This window comes from Mercenaria mercenaria, chromosome 14 (assembly GCF_021730395.1).
Source record: "Mercenaria mercenaria strain notata chromosome 14, MADL_Memer_1, whole genome shotgun sequence".
Lineage (NCBI taxonomy): Eukaryota > Metazoa > Mollusca > Bivalvia > Venerida > Veneridae > Mercenaria > Mercenaria mercenaria.
In genome coordinates, this window is record NC_069374.1 from 18313038 (window position 1) to 18333290 (window position 20253).

Here is a 20253-nt window from a genome sequence, read left to right on the forward strand (position 1 = left end):
TCGAGATATCGAAAAAATTGAAATAAAAATAATCAAAGATATCAGTAGTTGATCTATATAAGATAAGAAAAAAATCGGGACCGCGAAAATCCACTCAGATATATCGATATTGTTACGCACTAGGGTGGTTATTCTGTCTGGATGTAGCTTTCGGTTAGGAGCTAAATACTTTCACGAGGACTTGGCCGATCGACATGAGAAATGAATGAGTTGGGTTTTACGGCGAATCGACACAAAAAGGTCATATATCGCCGAGAAAAAGTTAAATGAATTACGTTAATTGTAAAGCATATATAAAACTATTAAAGTAAAAAAGTATATACATATATAGAGCAAAAAAATCAGTTGCAAACATAAAAAGTAAAAGCTGTAAATAAAAATCAAATAAGGTTCAGATTTTAAAATATATGCCGATTTGTTTCAAAAATTGCAAAATTTTGTCGGCAGGAATTTGTTCAAACAACTCTCGATTCAACATTATAGTATGAATTGCGCTGTGGATCGAAGTCAACACAGTCGATTAAAATATGTTTAATAGTAAGCGGTGTTTGACATGGTACACATTCAGGTTGGTCTTCATTGTTCAGAAGATACAAATGAGTCAACCGAGTATGACCTATTCGGCAACGAGAATGAACACCTTCCTCCCTGCGAACAGATCTATTTCCTTGGTGCCATTCACCTAAAGTAGGTTTAATTTCACGAAGTTTATTTAACGAAGCATTTTTCCATGAAGACTGCCATTTAGGTAAAATGTATTTGTTGATATTTGACCTAAAATCAGTATATGGTAATTTCAATTTAGATTGATTTAATGAAAGTGATTTCTTTGCTGCGGTATCCGCATCCTCATTTCCGTAAATACCAACATGACTAGGAATCCAACAGAATATGATGGACTTTTTAAAAGATTGTTCATGAACCCTGAGAAGAATATTTTGAATGAGAGGATTTTCTGTATTACGGTTGTGTATTGATTGTAATACAGAAAGTGAGTCGGAAAAGAGAATAAATTTTTCTTCATTATATTCTGAAATAAAATTAAGGGCCAAATCAATAGCTTTTGCCTCGGCTGAATAAATTGTAGAGTTATTTGGCAAACGTAATTTTGATTGATGCAGATGGCTAACGGCGGCACATCCAACCTTTGAATCATCTTTTGAACCATCTGTATAAATTGGAAAATGATCTTTGTAAGTCAACTTGATTTCGTTATATTTGGACTTGAATATTTCAGGGTTTTGTTTTAGAATTTTTCAAGGCGGTTTTCATATCAAAAAGAACTCTTGGAGAATTAAGAGTCCATGGTGGTGTATTCAGAACTAAGTTTTCTTTTATATCACCAAATTCAAAATCGGTTTCCTTCATAGAATTATTAATGCGAAATCAAAAAGTTTTAATTTGTTTTGGTTTTCTGTCATACGAATCGTGGTATTTGGGTTTAAATATGATTTTATGAGCAGAATTGGATTTGTTGGCAGCTACCCTCAGAGCATATTGCAATGACAGTTTTTCACGTCTCGTGTAAAGGGAGGGTTCGTTTGCTTCAACATACAAACTTTCAACAGACGATGTTCTAAATGCGCCAAGAGCAATACGAAGACCTTGATTATGACATTTGTAAATACGATTACTGGCTGAACCATTAAACAACACAACCGTAATCTAGCTTGGATCTAAAGAAAGCTCTATAAAGTCTTAACAAAATCTTGCGATCTGCTCCCCAATCAGTATTTGAAATGACCTTTAAAAGATTCAACGATTTCAAACATTTGGCTTTCAAGTATTTTATGTGTGGTATAAAAGAAAGTTTTTTATCAAAAATAACACCAAGAAATTTTGCTTCGTCAACAACGGGTATTTTTGTACCATTTAGAAAAAGCTCAGGGTCACAATGTTGTTTCCGTAATGGACAAAAGTGGACACACTGAGTTTTTGATTGGGAAAATTTAAAACCATTTTCCATGGCCAAAGTTTGAACTTTATTCAAACACTGCTGAAATTGGCGTTCAATCGTACGCATATTTTTTGAACGAAAACATATCAGAAAATCATCAACATATAATGAACAATCTGTCCCTGGTAACAAACATTTCACTATATTGTTAATTTTGATGCTAAAAAGTTTAACAGATAAAATAGAACCTTGTGGAACTCCCTGTTCTTGCTCAAAAGAGTCAGAAGGGTTGAACCAACACGTACATTAAAATTGCGATCAGATACCAAGGATTATTTTTATGTTTACCATTTCTTGAAGTTTTAGGAATGGACTTGTCAGCAATATCGGACAGAAGAACCGAAAACCGATCAATAGGATCATAAAAATTTGTAAAATTCTCCAAAGTCAGATCATTTTTACATAACGTTTCAAATTGCTTCCAGTCAGCTTTATTAAATTTGAAATATGAAGGGTGGTCTGAAGTTATTTGAAATAATAAATGCAAAATGGTCACTACCATGCAAGTCATCTAGTACTTTCCATTCAAAATCAAGAAAGATGTTCGGTTGACAAATTGTCAAATCAAGCGATGAAAAGTTACCTGTTGCAGGATGAAGATAGTGTTTGATTTATCAATTAATAAACAGAGGGCATTTCTTTCAATAAAAGTTTCAATAATTTGACCTCTAGTGTTGCTGTCAGAACAGCCCCAAAATTCATGATGACCATTCAAATCTCCGATCAGCAAAAAAGGTTGTGGCAATCGTTTTATAAGATCATCAAGATCTTCAAGATTTAGTTGAAACCTAGGGAGGTATGTAAATCGAACAGATAGTAATTGGTCGATGCAATGTAACGTTTATTGCAATTGATTGAATACTTGTATTTAGAACAATTTGTCTGTGCGGACATGCATTATTAATAATAATAGATGTACCACCAGAAGCTCTGTCAGTGTTAGTATTAATGAAGTTATACACTGAATAATTTTTGAAAGCTATTTTGTCCGTTTCCTTTAAAAATGTTTCACTAAGGCACATAAGTGAAGGATCATATTTTGATAAAAGAAGGAGAATTTCATTATAATTTGCTTTAAGTCCACGGCAATTCCACTGGATAATTTTACTTGCCATTTACAATGGTAAACAAAAATTGAGCGACTGGAAATTTAAAGAAGTATAAGTGCTGCATTGACTCAGGAGGGAACCAAATGATCTTCCCCTCCTTTGTGCTAGTTAAACTGGACGGAGCAGATAATGGCGGATCGTCATCCTCCTCCTCTGTCAACCGGTTCAAATCGAGAGGGAAGCGGTTATGGGTTTGTATGGGATCATTTGATCCATTTCCAGACCCATCAGTTTTCAAGTCAATTTTTTTGTCTGGGTGTTTGACTCACGTACCCCACGTTGATTAGTGTTTGATGAAACGTTTTGTCGTGACGACGGCGTACTTGAATACTTATGGACATTTTGTATAGCTGGTGGCAGTGTTGGTTTAGCAGCTGCCTTTTGAACTTCAGATGCTTGCGAAGGTTTTGCTGGTACTTTAGGCTTTTCATTTGGTATGTCTTTGGCAGGTACAGAGTACAGGTACAGTTTGCCTAGATGCGTCAAAAAGTTGTTGATTTGTTAGTATTTGATTTTGTGATTGAAGAATATGATGTTGTGGAAGATGGAGACATGAATTTAGTATTCGCGATTCGTCTGGCTTCAGGGAATCCAATGCTCTGTGTGAACTTGACATGGAGGACCTCCTTTTCGATCCTCCATGTATTGCAGTCGCGAGACCTGGCCGAATGTTCCTCGCCGTAATTCTCACAGCACAATGGTCTATTACACCTGTCAGGCTCATGAGAATAACCATCCTGTTTACATTTATGACAGATGTGCTCTCCTTTGTAGTTTGACTCGTTATGACCAAATTTGAAACAGTTGTAGCATTGAAGGGGATTCGGTATATATTGGGTGACCTTTGTTTGGAGATAGCCTACTCTTACCAAAGACGGAAGAAATGGAATGCCAAACGTAAGTATTATAGTGTTTGTAAAAAATTCTTTTCCATCTCATTTTATTTTGACCCGTCTAGCTGCAGTAACATGTTGATCAGCAAGACCTTGCAAAATTTCCGTCTCTGATACCCCCGCAATATCAGGGCAACGAATGACCCCTCTTGATGAGTTCAGAGTACAATGTGCAATGCACTTGCAAGGACGGCCGAGAAATGATGTTGTACCAAGTAGATTTTGAGCATGTGCCGCTCTATCAACTTCAACGAGAAGATCCCTATTACGTAGCTTTATGACAGATTTTGGTACACCAGCTATACTTTCCAGAGTTTTCTCTATTACAAAAGGTGAAATGCTTGTCATCCTAAAGTTTTCGACTGTTGTCTGAATGAGAAGGAATCGCGGAAATGGAATGTTTGAATTGAAAGGTCGGTGAGAATAATTCCCATCTTCTGTGCCGTCGGAATCTGTTTCGGTATGCGGTCTTTTATTTTTGTTTTGGTTATCCAAGTTAAATGATTGGTATTCGTCACTCGCAGCCCCCATCCGCCGCGGAGTCCAACAAGGGAACTTGTAAACAGAGCGGATATCCAGTTCATGCATGTTAGGGATACTGTAGTGATATACTCGGCCAGGTATTTTACAATCTTGTTTATATCACCAGCTGTATTGCAGAAAAGCAATCATGGGGATCAATCCAAGGTGATAATGAGATAAATGCTAAAATTTTGTTAAATAATTATTCATTCTTTTAGAGTTGGAACACAATATATTACCTCTAAGTCAAATCCAAATAACACTCCAATTTACAAATGATGATGAATTAATTTAAAGAGTTAATGCTGTCGATCCGGATAGGGTAATTGAAAAAAAAATTGTTTGGGTTCCGCGTTTATATTTTATAATATTAAATTAATTCAATGTTTAAAAGATGTAAGACAGCAAACTTGACATACCTCCGAGAAATGATAACACAGTCGGCAGATACACAACAGAGTAATATAACTTTCAGAACCAAAACCGTTGTAACAAAACCCGAACATTTGTTTGCTTATCTACAACGACCTGATACAAGTAATTCACAAGAACATAACCCATACTTATTAGATACATTTAAAGTTAATGCAGCAAATAATAATTGTACGTTGTATTCTTGTCGTCTTGAAGTTGTTAACGCTGTTTTTATCCTGAAACGGAATATCCAAGTATATCAAGAATTAATGATTATGATTTCTTAATATTTCATAAACAAGTTAATAAAACTACTGGAAGTCTCTTAAATGTTGAGAATCTTAAAAGCTTGTTTAGATTTATTAATTTTAACTTAGAATTTAAAAAAGAAATGATTGCAGAAGATCCCTAGCTTATTACACGAACAGCTGAATTAAATACTACTATTCTAACAGCAGCTCATATCCGTGTTTACGCAATTGTGTTGTATGAAGAAACAGTTGTAATAAATACTATTGAAAATGAACTTGATATTGTTTAAATAAAATATATATTATAAATATAATGGCATCAAATTATATTGAATATAAGTGAATTTAACATATAGACAGGGGCCTCCGTGGCCGAGTGGTTAAGGTCGCTGACTTCAAATCACTTGCCCCCCATCGATGTGGGTTCGAGCCTCACTCGGGGCGTTGAATTCTTCATGTGAGGAAGCCATCCAGCTGGCTTACGGAAGGTCGGTGGTTCTACCCAGGTGCCCGCTCGTGATGAAATAATGCACGGAGGGGCACCTGGGGTCTTCCTTCACCATTAAAGCTGGAATGTCGCCATATTACCTATCATGTGTCGGTGCGACGTTAAATCCAACAAAAAAAACAAAACAAAAAAAAAAACATATAGACAAAAGAAAAAGTTAGAAAAAGCTTATAATAATAAAACAACATACACTTTTAGGTTAAAATAAGAACAATTGCGTGGAACTTCTGTCTACAGATTAATAAAATTGAAAAGTCTATTAGTAATAGGAAGGGATCAGTCAAGGTCAAAACGGAGGGTTTTTGGGAGCCCTTGCTGGTTAACTGGGTAAAACAATATAACCATTTATTTCAAGAGTTGCTCCAAAAATATTAGCACCATTAACACTCGGGGCATAAAGTGCTTTGGCTAGTACTGGTGATAGTAAATTACTTGGAAATGGTATGATCTCTGTGGCCAATAATAAGAGAAATATGATAACGCCATACCTTACACCTTATCAAAGAAAATGTGTAATAAAGCTAACTCAAAAAACAAACAAACAAACAAAAAACACAAAAAAAACAAGACGGTGGGTTCCTAGGTATGCGGGCTGCGCAAATAGGTATATCATAGTATTATGGCGTTTTGAAATGTAAAAAAGCAAACCAATCACATAAAATGAAATCGTTACACTACGTTTACGATGCAGTCAGTGATTTCGTCGGGAATTAGATGATATTGTCTAGTTCTAACTTGTTCTCTTACTACTGACACGTAATTATGTTTAAATACAATCCGCTTTTAATATGATGTTATGTTTTTGAAACTGTCCTGTGATATTATATACTATGCAGGTTACTTATATAAATCTTATAACAATCTTTCACCTCACTTAAATAAAGGCATTGCCTGTTCAAAAGTTCAGTATCGATTGATTTAAAATACCATCGATTTTATACGAAAATAAGAACAAAAGAATATATTAAAAACCAGAGAAAAGCAAACTTACACAAAGTATGAAATGCAAACAAAAAAATGTTGGTCGGATGAAAGGTTCGAACTACAAAATAGACATATATAACCATCCACTCAACCTACTGCTCCATCATGCCAACTATCAATTTTACTTCTAATATTGTTTCAAACGAGATAGCTACTGACGGTTTCTTTACATATTTCTGTAAACAAAACGCCATAATACTGTGCAATAGCTATAATTACGTGTGTGCTCCTATATTAGTGACGAAAGCGAAATATACGCATGCGAAGTTTTCGTTTGATGCCCACATGATGATCGTGTCTAAAAATACTGTCGCTTCTCGTTCTATATATATCAATGTTTACAAAAATAAAGCGTTGCAGCAGTTTATAGAATGAGAAAAACTGCAAAACTTGAATGTTCTGTGAATTATAAACTGACCAACCGTTAAGCTTTATGTAAATATATGAAACAGTGGCGGCATTTTGCCTTCTGGTGAAATAAGATCTAAAAAAAAAAAACTGTTTGGGGCTAGTCGATTTAGGTTTTTTCTGATAAAGAAAAATATGTTTATCTTAATAGATATAATTCTGTTTCTGATGTTGTCACAGTTGAATTGTAGGCATATGCGGCGCTACACTAGTGTAAAACCTCTCTGATTTCGTTTTCCTTGAAAAACGTAAAATGATAAATTGAAGAAATTTATACCATAGACGCAATCAACTAAAATAACTTCATTTCAATAACAGTATTCTTTCTATGTTGCAGGGTTCCGTTCACGTTTCTGCAAGATATAGCTAGGCATGCAGACAGCAATCAATACATCTGGTAAGCCGACAGCAGAAATTATTTTACGAGTACCGGTCGTTTTAATTGTTAAAATATTCATGTTATATGTCAAGCAGGGCAAAAGTTATGATTTAGTTTCAAAATTGCTCGACATTGTCATTTAATATATATACATTTGTAACTAGAGGCTTAGTATCTTACTTACACTGCCCTGTAACATAGGAACATTGTAGGGATTATACCAGTTTAAACGAGTTTAAATACGCCAATGGTTTAATGACTGTGTTTTAGTACTAGCCTTTCCACAACACCATACGATCTATAGGATTTAACCTCTTTACGTTTTTTTAATCATTCGAGGCATAAATTAGGTTAGGGTTCAAAAATCACTCAATGACTGTATTGTTTTAGGTTGGCATGGCACTTATAAACTGGAACCGTCACCGCTGTATTCATGAATCTTTCTAAAGAATTATAACTTGTACTCGGAAATCTTGTGAAGATGTTTGCGTTTACGTGTTTTTCTGAAAGTTGTCAAGAAGTCTTGAACACGACTTTATTGAACATCTTAAGTCATTGTTTATAAAAATTTTAATCAAAATAACATTAATGTATACATTTAAGAAATATTGTGAAGTCAGACTTAGTTTAGTGTCCTTTAAGCTTCATGTTAATGTCCTCATTTTACTAAAAGTCTTTGTTATTTTGGGGTAGGAGGGGGAGTGTGTAGCGTGAGAAAAACAAATTATAAAAGATCTGCTGGTATATTTCATTATTCATTTAGTCTTATTTAATATTTTCATTGGACCTGTGCTGGTCATATAAGCGAAGTCTTGAACTTAAAGCATCACAATGCCATTAGTCTTTAGAATTTAATCTTTTACATATGATACATTATTTTGGGAAAAGGAAGTGTCTCTTACTTTTATACTGTATAAATGTACGTGCCTTTAAATGGCAATTGTATTCCTATTAAGAATGAGTGAGACATATGTTTGTATTTTCAGAACCATATCTCGAGATGTTTATGATGTTACTATTACGTATTATTTAAAATATGGATTCAAGTACTGCAAGTAATGACGAAACAAAAAAAGCTGCAAGTAATGACGAAACAAAAAAAGCTGCAAGATGTTCATACTGCTCAACAAAAGAACGTGTAACAAATGTATACATTTTAAAGAAAGGCAATCATATCTGCTTTGGTGGTCAGTATCATTTAAAGAATATTGGAGATAGGCAAAAGGCAGCATATAACCATCATGCCATTGTTTATGAGGTAAAACCTTTAAACAGTTTCGAAGCTGTAATAGAACTTATTCATTTTAGCTCAACCCCATTTGATGCTGAACTGGAAATTCAACAGACATGGGAAATGATTGATCTCAAGTTTAAAGAGGTCTACATTGTCCGATACCGACATTCAACTAACTCTGTGGACAAAATAATACAAAACGCTGTGAAAATGATTGGAAACCACGGCAAATACTCGATACTTTGGTTCAACTGTGAACATTTCTGCAACTGGTGTTGTGTCAGTACTGAAGAATGCTTACAAATAAATAGTATTATTGACAAATTGCAGTCATTTCTTGCCGGCGCTGGGAATTCAAGTGGTAGTATTTTTAAAGTTCTCTTGAAATTCTTTCTTCTTTCCGTCGATGACATAAGTATACCTAAGGCATGCACTTGGAAGCTAAATTGTATCACACACGCACCTTGGTGTGTTTCACTGATTTCTGCTGTTGTCTTTTTGATTTGGGCAATTGTTCGCCAACGTAAACTCAAAACAATGGTAGCTCGTGGACAAATTTGCTCATCCTGCTATCAAAAGAACAGAAATACACTTTGGATGAAGTTTTTTTTATTTTGTGCTTTACAATCTAGCGGACTGGCTATAATCACTGTGCTACTAGGTTGCGCTAGTAAAGGTATCGTGGCAGCTGCAGCAGTAGTAGGTAGTTTAGTGTCATTAATTGTAGTTATTGCTATCCCAAAGCTATGCAACCTGTTCTTGTCACCATTTAAGGGTTGTTTAAGAAAGGTAACAGATATTGATGACATTTCGGTTGGTGATGTTATTTCTTTCAATTACTGGAAAATGTCACATGATGGTATCGTAAGCTCCATTGTATACCAGGAAACTAAAAATGGGTCAGGAATTGAATCAAAGCAAAAAGGAAAAGTTACACTTATTCACTACTCACGACGAAGGGTTATTGTCGAAGAAATGATTAACGTTGATTTTTCACAAGATTCGATTTTTCTCCATGATTACTCTGGCTACAGAGTACATGAACCGGAAATCGTAGTACAAAGAGCCAGAAAGCGACTCAATGAAAGAAGATATAGATTTATATCAAACAGATCATGTCATTTTTGTCACTGGGCAAAAGTGAACGAGGACATGGCAGCAGAAGTGATTGGCAGTGACGAAGATTCACAATGTCTTTTCTATGAATCTGAATTAGACCTTGAACAGTCATTATTATCTAAGTCAACAAGTACGACACTGCAACCCAACAACACAACAGAAGAGGAACAACCTATGAAGGTGCGACCACTTCATGTAAACCACTCGAAAGACAAGAAACCATCTTCAAAAGTGATTGCAAGGTCTCCAGTCTGGATACGAGACGATCTGAAAGAAGGAGAAATTTTCGAATGCAGAAGTTTGATCTTGAACCAAAAATACGTAGCCACATATGTACGGTTTGACAATGATGAGACATCGAAAATATATGTCAAATTTGTCCACGTAGGGAAAAACAAAATTATCCGTGAAGAGGAAAAAGTGTTTGACCTACATACTTGCGATGTATGGGTATACAAATATCATCCTCTTTACTGCTACAAGAAGGCCGACATTGTCCGGCGGGCAAGAAGCAGAATTGGGGAATATTGGAATAAAACAACGTTTTACAAGTCATCAAATTTGGCAACCGACATTGTGGTAAAGCATAACGATTCAGTCAAGGATATGGATGACATACGACCAGGAGACGTCATATCGTATAAATACTGGAAAATTATGCACGATGCTATAGTCATTACAGTGGAAATTTGTGATTCAAAACTAAACGACACCGGGAATCTTACAATTGTTCATTATGGACTGACGCATCCGTTTGCCACACGCACTGTCATTGAAGAAACTATTTCTGTTGACTTGAAAACGGATATAATTATCCTGAAGGCATTTGAAGAATGCGTAACATATCCCTCAGATACGGTCATAAAGCGAGCAAGATCCAGAATAGGGGAGCAAAGGTTTTCAATCAATAAAAACAGATCCACGGATTTGGTGAAATGGGCAAAACTTGTTCAAGTTCCGTCACTTGTCTATATTTCGAAGACTGGAAACGAAGATCTGGCCACTTCAGAAGTTGAGAGATATGCACTGTTGCCAAAGGTTGGCGATATTTGTGAAAATTTCCAGCGTATCGTTGTGTACGCTTGGTCCGATCTATATGTCGGTGCCTTGGTTGAGTACCCATACTACACGATCATGCATCAGGGCATAATTTCCTACGTGAATGAGAAAGAAAAGACCATTAAGTGGATTCACTATGGAACATCCCATATATTTGCTACAAGAACGATTATAGAGGAAGAACTCAAGTTGGACTTGCGTTTTGACAACATTTACATTTATCGAGGACACCCAGGCTATTGTAACAAACCCAGTATAACCTTACAAAAAGCACGCAAACGGCTAGGGGAACAAAATTGGGGAAGAGGAAATAGGTCATGGGACTTTTGTAAGGCATGCGTGATAAAATATCCAAAATTTCAGCGTACCGGTGTACATTCTTGGTCAGATCTATACGCCGGTGCCTGTGTTGAGTTTCCATACTATAAAATCTTACATCAAGGTATAATATCCAGCGTAAATGAGGAAGAGCAGAAGATTGATGTGATACACTATGGAACAGACCACATATTAGCTACAAGAACAATTATAGAGGAAAAGATTCAGGTGCGTTTCGGCAAAGTCTGGATTTATCAAGGACAACCAGAATACTGCAACGAGCCCAATATTATTCTACAAAAAGCACGTGATCGTCTAGGTGAACAAAAATGGGGAAAAGAAAATAGGTCATCAGACTTTTGTAAGGCATGTGTAATGAAATATCCAAAACTCCGCCATAAAGTCACATTGCAATGAAGACAGTTAATATAAAACATATTTAATGATGAGATATAAAATGAATACTTAAATTGCTGTGTCTTATGACCTAAGGAGGTTGCGAATTCTACTACTACTTTAATGTCATACATAGAGTGATTCGCAAGATTTACTAGCACTCACTCCTTAAAAAGAGAATAACTATTAAGCAATATAATAAAAAGTTGAATTGCAGGTTGCATGAGCAAAACACATGAAAGGACATCCTAATTCAGGTTATTTTAGATATATAGTATAGATCATTTACTGGCATAGTGAAATAACAAAATTGTAGTTAACTATTAAGAAACTCCAAATTTATCTATAATATCCACTTAATGATGTTGCTTACTTTGTAACTAAGCATACTAAAGAAATAAATGAGACAAAATTTTGAAGTCTCCGGTTATCAATTTTAGGCTTAGTTAAGGCTAGTAAGTCTGTTATGATATTGGGAGGCTAGTTCATGCAAATAAATAAATGGTGCATACGTAGTTGTTAATAACCGGTTCTTAACGTTAAGTACAAAGAATAATTAACTATTTGTTGTATTGAACTGAACCGGTACAGTAGATAGTGTATGTTAGTATACTTCAGTGCTTAAACATGTTAAAAGTGGTAAATATGATTTTGAGCAAGATAGATTTACTTATAAACTTTAACGTCAGATCGTGTCGCTGAGCGCTTTAGGCATGATATGTTTTCAGTCAAGGTGTACTTCTTTGATAACTTGATTTTTTTTTAAATTCTGGTTGTCAAATCGAAATGGCTTGGTTTTAAATTTAAGTTTGTAAATGTGTCCAAGGAATATTATATTTGTAGAGTGGAATTCTATTAAAGTTAAAATGAATGTATTCCATGATCCAAGGCTTGCTGGAGGCAGTTGATGGTTATTTGTTGTGTTTGCTTTCTTTTGAATCTGGTGTTGTACCGTCTAGCCGTTGGTTATATTTGAAAAATAAATGTTTTCCTTTAATCGATAAATTATAAAGCACTGATTAACTATTTTAGCATGGAGGTGTTTCTTTATTCAGATTTTGCATTTCGGAATCACCAAGTGCGATTTTAATCAATTAAACTTTGTATCTTTGTGTGCCAAATAGAGATTAAGCTAACTGAAGTCACATAGAAAGGGATTAGAATAATTAAAAGTCAGCTTCCATATCAATAATGTTTGATTTGTACATAAGGTAGTATAAAAGTATTTTCTGCTGCATCTGTCTTAAGAATCAATCTTCTTTCTGTTCATTCATTTCTTTTGTTGTAATTTCTATGGTTGTATGTATATCAATGAGTAAAATGAAGTATCAAATTCTGCAAAAGTAACAGTAAAACATGATATGTGTGTTATAACGTATAAATATAAAAGGTTTTATCATCTTGCAGGTTATCACTTTTAACATAACAACGTTTTGGGTTCATTAATTTCATAACAACCAATACATCTGAACATTTCTTAAATGCATAGACTAAATTCTAAAGGTTAAGGTAATAACCCGTACAATGTAACATACCTGGATTACTTAAATAGTATCGCCATGATTTCATGTGCTAGATATTATCAAAACTTTATAGTGCAATATACATTTGCAAATTATCTATGTAGAAATAACGTTGAACAGATCAATATTCTGTTTTCGGTTTAGTTTCAAGATATATCTTATTGCCTTTTTTCATATCTGGATATATCTAGATAGGATCTGTACCCTAGACGTTAGTCATGGTTTGGTTATCTAAAATTAGATAATACCTGCAGAATAAGAAACACACGATAGATGAATACAAGTATCAAGAATGTCTGTTGCGGTGCCTTATTAAATTTTCATTCTGATGAAACCTTTCTTTTTCTTATCGTTGATCAAATTCTTCATTTGTGAATTCAAATATGTTTTGTATATATATTGGTATCTATGTGTAGATGTGTATTATATTCATGAAACAGGTTGTATTTTATTTTGTTCTTTCAATAATTTATTGTAATAAACTGTGCCTTTTAAGGTAAACAAGGCAACTGATGATGCTTCAACATCTAAAGACCAGTTATTATTATATCAGTATTTTACTTCCGTATTTTGTTAATAGAGTATTTCAACTTGGACCAGAGAAGGAGGATCTCTATATCAAGTTGGTTATCTATGTGAACTGCTACTTTATGTATATGTTTAGCAATAATGGACCTGTAATATTGTTAATAATATCCTGTTACTTCTATTGAAAACTAAAGGCATAAAATTTGTTTGTTTCAGTATAAGATCGAAATAGCTTTCAGGGAGTGAACAGCAGGTGTAAATGTTAGACCATGTGTTCATAAGTGAAATTTGCTTATTTTTTACGTATTTGACAAACATTTCTTTTCTGTGTAATGTTTCATCAAAGATGTTTAGGTAATATTTGTATATTTGTTTCACCGTGAAGTTACCAAGACACTTTCAGTCTAATATTTCATTATTCATGGAAAACAATATACACTAAACGATTACTTGTTGTTACATGTTATTTGGTGTTCCTATAACATGCAACATAAACTAGATTCAGAAATGAGGTAACATGTGTTATAGGACGGTTTTATGATCTCATGCAAAGTATCATTGGTGTTAAGACAAAATCTTTTATAAAGTTTAATTTACGGTCATTTGTAAACCAAAACTATTCTGTGATTAATTACAAATACTGTACTGGTCTCATTTTAGTTCACCCAAACAAGATCACATTTAGTAATACATTCTATGAACCTTAAAAATGAAAGCATTTTATTTGAAAAAGGGTTTCAAGGTCAGATATAAGTTTTACATCATTGTGAAGGTTCCCAATTGTTGAAGTACGTGCTTTTTCAATTTTATTACCTTACCTGAAATTGATTTTCCCGTGTAAAGGTCTGACCCATAAAGTCTTTGGAAGGATAAAAGCTTTTTCTGAAAATTTTACAAAACCTTTAAAGGTAACGTTTTAATATCAAATTACATGACTTGAAAGTTTGACTTACTATTACAAGAAAAGTTTGCGTGCTTCCGGATATACACCACAACATTTCAGTACAAATTACTACGCCTATAAAATGCAAACGATCTGAGACCAATAATATTTTAGCTACTATTTTAACATCACTTAGAATACAAATAGATTTACATCAAATTCGTACATTTTCAGTATTTTTGTAATAATATATCACAGTGTACACGAAAGATGTAATAATAAGTAGTACGTTAAGAAATGGAAGTATTTTCTAAAAATCGGAAAACTAACAAAATATTACCCTATTATATTATGTATTTTTTTTTATTTTTTATTGAAAATATTCTGTAGCTATAATACATGGTGTATTATGTCTTATCCAATAAAAGTGCTCTAATTAATATTTGTTGTTATTATCATACTAGAATACCAATATAATAATGGTAGCTGCCGATCATTTCCAGTTTGATCTTTTGCTTACAAATTACAATTGTTTTCATAAATAGCATGTTTCTGATAGCATACATGTGTATTTACAAACTGCCTTTTACTACTCCTCGGGTGCACTAAGTCATTTCCATCTCCTGAACCGTTTTATGTACTAAATTACTATCCCGCAGCGACAACACCTACACCACCGTTGGCCCTTACTTCCCCACGATTTTATATGAAATCTGCCTTTAAAAGTCTAAAACTAACTCCGAAATATTTTCAAATCAAATTATAATTCAAGCAAACCAACTTACCAGGATGGTTTGCAAATTTACAAAGACGGATCTAACTGTTGGCAGTGCTACCACTTTTATCGACCAAAATTAAGTACATGTATACCAAAGAACGCTGCAATATTTTCATCTGTGGCAAAAACTGTTGATTTAGCTCTAAAGCCTTAATTATTTGATAAACAATACCAAAGATAAACATACTTTGATATCGCGTTGGCCTATTTAACCTCTACCGCACCGTTAGCATCTAGGATCTTGACACAGAACTTGAATCTGTAATATTTTGTGAAACAACAGTCAATGAATCACTCAATGTCATATGAACCAATGTGCTGCAATGGTTCTTAAGTTGATTTCTCCCATACATGATAAAATATACAGAGTAAAATTTGTGAATCTATTTTTTGTACTGGCGCATTAGCACTTCGGGTTTGGAAATCCAACATCTTTCCTCTTTGCACAACGGTGTGTCAGTTCATCATTATTTTATATATTTGGGTGGGGAGATGTAAGGGGATTTGTGCTTTAGCAATTGAAGCTTCTCCATTTCTCTATTGCAAAACGGCAGATTACAACCCAATCAACGCGTCCGCTAAAATGTTTTCTAATTTTGTTTGGTGGACTTACAAAAACGTTTTATTAAAAGGAAGTAATGACTCGGCTGTTTCGAAACGTACCGCATGTTTGGTGATTAATCCTTCTAGAATTAGACACTACGCTGTATTCCTTGATTGTGTTTGAAGGAATAGCAGTCCATGATAGGCAGTATTAATATTATTATTATTATACCAGATTTATATAGTGCCCTTTTCATGATAAACACGTTCAAATGCGCTTTACAGCAACTGCAGCCACACAGGGCGCGAAATCATCCTCTACTAGTACAGACACAGAGCGATCTGACCAGAAGGACAGAGTGAGATAAAGCCCCCAGAAAAGACAGAGAGAACGTTTCAGATACAGACGTGTCCGGCTAACTTAGCCTAGCTCTTTTCGAATAGACAGTCTGGTTCTTTAACGTGTCCGGTGTATAGCACCGATACACGCAAAGCCGTCTTTCCTGGGAAGAACCAGTACAGGCCTCTACACATAAGTACATATAAGCTAGATGGACTAAGCTAATTCGGTATCAGATTTTTTCTACCTTCAGACAAGTTTTGTTGTTGATGTTCTTCGTTGTGCAAAGACATTGAGTAAAGATTATTTATTTCATTTTTAAACTAGAGTATATACCATCTTTGTTTTTCCACTCTGCTCATAATAGCTGCTCTTTTCGTCGTTTTTGGCGTCTTTTTGCTTTACTCTATGTATTTTTGTATCAAACTTTATTATGTACACATTCAATTATACACTCATTTACAGTTGCGTTTTAAGGAGAAAGCGTTCTTGTTACCTGGCTTTTTTCAATCTTTATCCTCGATATTTGATAGGAAGTAAACATTTGCTAAGGTGTTAATCAATTTCACATCATTGTGAAGATTTTTCAACCCCTATCGACCTAAGTATAATAGAGAACATCTGGCTATTGAGCTTACTGTCAGTAATGTTATAAACACATGTTCACCTAATTACTGTTTCAAATCTGTAAGATTTCCAGCATGAGGTCCTGTACAGTCACAAAATGTTAACTTAGCCTAAACTAGCTTCTTACACTGGTTCCTAATCTATAAGCAGTAGTTCGTCAGTACGCTAGTCAGTATGATATACAGTCTCTGGCTCGCGGATTTAGCTGTATTAAGATTGGTGTTATCAAATCTTGAAAGTCGATACGTTATACATTAACAAAGTATGTTTAATGTTAGACCCCTAATAGTAATGTTTAAAAATGGCATTTGCTTGGTATATTCTTGAAGTTGATCGTGTTTTGCAATGTGTTGCAATTTGTAAATAACTTTTACCGTGCCGTTTTTGTGTAATTTATGTTATTTTCTCAAGCTCAAGTAGAGACAAATTTCAAAGTGATGGCCTTCATCTAAAACGTTCGCTGAGAAAATTTATTGTACCATTATTTCTTATAAATGAAACCTCAAACTATTGGTAAACAATTATAAAACTGAAAATAAAAAAGTCGATATCATTTTTTCTAGGGTGCCTCAAGTCAAAAGGATTTATTGAGACAGAATTCAAACTCCAACATTGAAAAAAGAAGGTCGAATCCTGCGGGTCTCATTCAGAAATAACCTTGGGGCAGAAGTAAAACCTACCTACATTTCTCCGCAATATGTAATCTAAAGAGAGAACTTTTACCGCACGTAACTCAGTATTGTTAAAGATGTCTAACTTTACCCTTATATTCAGAGGTAAATTCGCTTTTTTTTAACAGCAATAAATGGCTTATCAAATGATTTTTTTTTCCACTTTTGTACAATAAATCAATAATAAGTCTTGAAAGAAGTAAAAACTTACTAGAAAGTAAGGAAAATGAGGGGAAAAAATGGTCCCAGTAAGGCTTGAACCTACGCCCCCTTGAAAATTGCAGTCAGTGTAGGTTTATGGTAGAAATGATTACTCTTTAGAAAGGGGGCTCTCTATTATGGGCTTAATATCTTAACTGAAAGGTTTCGTTGAAAACATGTCTGAAATTATTATTTTTATTATAATTAAAGATGATGAAATGCCATTTACTTCTTTTCCCCCTTAAATCATGTTTTGAAATTCCAGTCTGTTTATTTGCATTCTACATTGTATGTACATGTAGCATTTAAAGCGTCGTCTTTTACCTGTAAATCGCAGCGCTCCACAGAAATTCACCAAAAACCACACACTGTACCGCGATACGATGCGATATATCTTCAGAATACACCGCAAACGATTTATTGCTTTTGGTCGCGATGGAAGCTGTAAAATATATTACGGGAAAGCTGGAAAAAGCATATCCTCCCACGGCTCGTAAAATTGTAAAATATCTTAACAATTTGGTCACGTGACATTTTGAAAATATGATCATTATTAGAACAATTGATAACATCAAATTTGATGCAGCGCAGTTCTCTGGTATTATGAACATGAACATGGTTGACCTCGGATAAACGCAGGTCCAGACACATGTTGATTCATACCACATAGCTGGAAACAATAAGGAATCTGATAGGGTCTTGATCTGAATATGTGTCAAATTGATAAATCAAGATCGCATAAAATAATGTCTTCCTTCAACTGTTACAGATCTTGCAAGGAACGTAGAAGACTCCTCCAACAATACAAAAGTTTACATTGCCCAGTTTAGTTGATGGTGTTCTATATATCACTTAGTCTAGAGTTTGTACTACAAATGCACTGATAAACCCGACAGATATTGTATTTAATTTGCCTCGTTAGTTTATACTTTTCTTTTTTAGCTTATTTGTGATGGAAGCATCAAACTTATTTTAACCACTCAAGTCCGCTACTGGAAAATCAGTAGTGGTGTCATATGAGAAATCGTGATCGTGACCCAAGTGGGCTCAAACCCAAGACTGACCCCAGGGTTCAGCGACTGACACCGTGACCACTAGACCACCACTCCCCTTCATTTGTTAACTTAATAGTAAGTGATAACTTAATTGCTTCTTTGTATTCACAATATGAAACGATAGAAATTTAATCGTAGACTTATATATGACAGTTACCGTTTTGTCATTTGTATTTAGCTAATCAAAGCTACTAGATCTAAGGCATTCGAAAAGACAAACGGTTCTGTATATTGTAGATTTGATTAATACTGGATTAATGCTATATACATCAAAGTCCCTCTCAAGTAATACTACTTTGAAATTTATGGTTTCATAAGATTGATTTCGACTTATTGGAAAATTTAAACATTTTATCTTGAAGTGTTTGTACGTCAAGATTTACTTCGAACTAAGAGAGCAGTAACTGTTGTAAATTATTGAAATAGACTCCTCTTATCGCTTTCCCCCCGCGCCCCCCCCCCCCCCCCCCCACTTCCCCCGGCCCATCCTATCATGTACTTCTTATCTGCTTTACGATATTGTCAACAATGAGAAAGAGTTCACATTTAAGAATTTCATATTCTATTGTAAATAACTATTAACATGTTTTGCCTCAGGGAATAACAAATTCTTTTTTTTTAAATAATGCTACTCCCACCATACTTTTTTATCGATATAGTGTGTGTTCGTGGCCGGGCCTCATTAGCTTGCCTTTTAACTCGCCACTGTGCAACTCGCTATGTATCTTTACGTGTCATTGAGGATATCATTTTAAATTACCGAATGGAGCAAGTATAGCGCAACGCATGGCAACATCTTTCGACCAACGTTACAACGATGTGGGACCTTCTTATCTTTGACATAATCTTAAATTTCATAAGTATTCTTCTTTATTCTTATTTACACATAATTGGTTATGCTGTGCAAAACAATGCAAAATAAAGTAATTTATGTTATGTTATGAAGGCCATGATTTGTTGTTTTTGGTTCCCTCAAATTAGTAATTGTCATCATCCAATTTAAACGATATTTTGTAAGACATCTTATGCTCATTTCATCTGAGACTTAAACGTCGGCTTTTACAAAAGTCAGCTTTTTTGTTTTAAGAATGTAAAATCAGATATATTCAGGTACAATGCATGATAACGATTTCAATCTGTTAAATTCATTACCTCTATCTTTATAGCAGCCAATATTTGAAAAAAACAAACACACAGTTAAATTTATCTATTTATCATCTAAGATAACTGTTAATTCATTTTAAGCTCTTTTTACAGAATTTGCAATCAGTGGCACATATTCTCGGTTGAATATTTCGTTATTTAGAATATCTGTAGTTATTATGGAAGAGCTAAACTGATTACAAATTTCCTAATGCTCGTTCTGCATGCTTTAGAACGTAAAATATCAGATCGTTGGCAAGTTAATAGAGGTCTGTTTTAAAATTTAAAGTGTCTGACATGAATTTGCACGTTTATAGCACCCAAATGAACGTTTGCAATTTCATATGAATCACAGCTTGAGAAAACAACGTTTTGGAGAAGCGGTGTCATGCAAAAGTTCAAAGCGGAAA

At 34.4% G+C, this 20253-nt stretch overlaps 1 protein-coding gene across 1 annotated transcript; it reads left to right on the forward strand.

The window, feature by feature from the left end:
* Nucleotides 1-8461: 8461 nt before the first annotated feature.
* On the forward strand, nt 8462-15246 carry LOC128548127 (uncharacterized). Its single transcript, XM_053522525.1, has one exon. The coding sequence runs from the start codon at nt 8462-8464 to the stop codon at nt 11570-11572; it is 3111 nt and encodes a 1036-aa protein (XP_053378500.1). The 3' UTR covers nt 11573-15246.
* The last annotated feature ends 5007 nt before the right edge of the window (nt 15247-20253 follow it).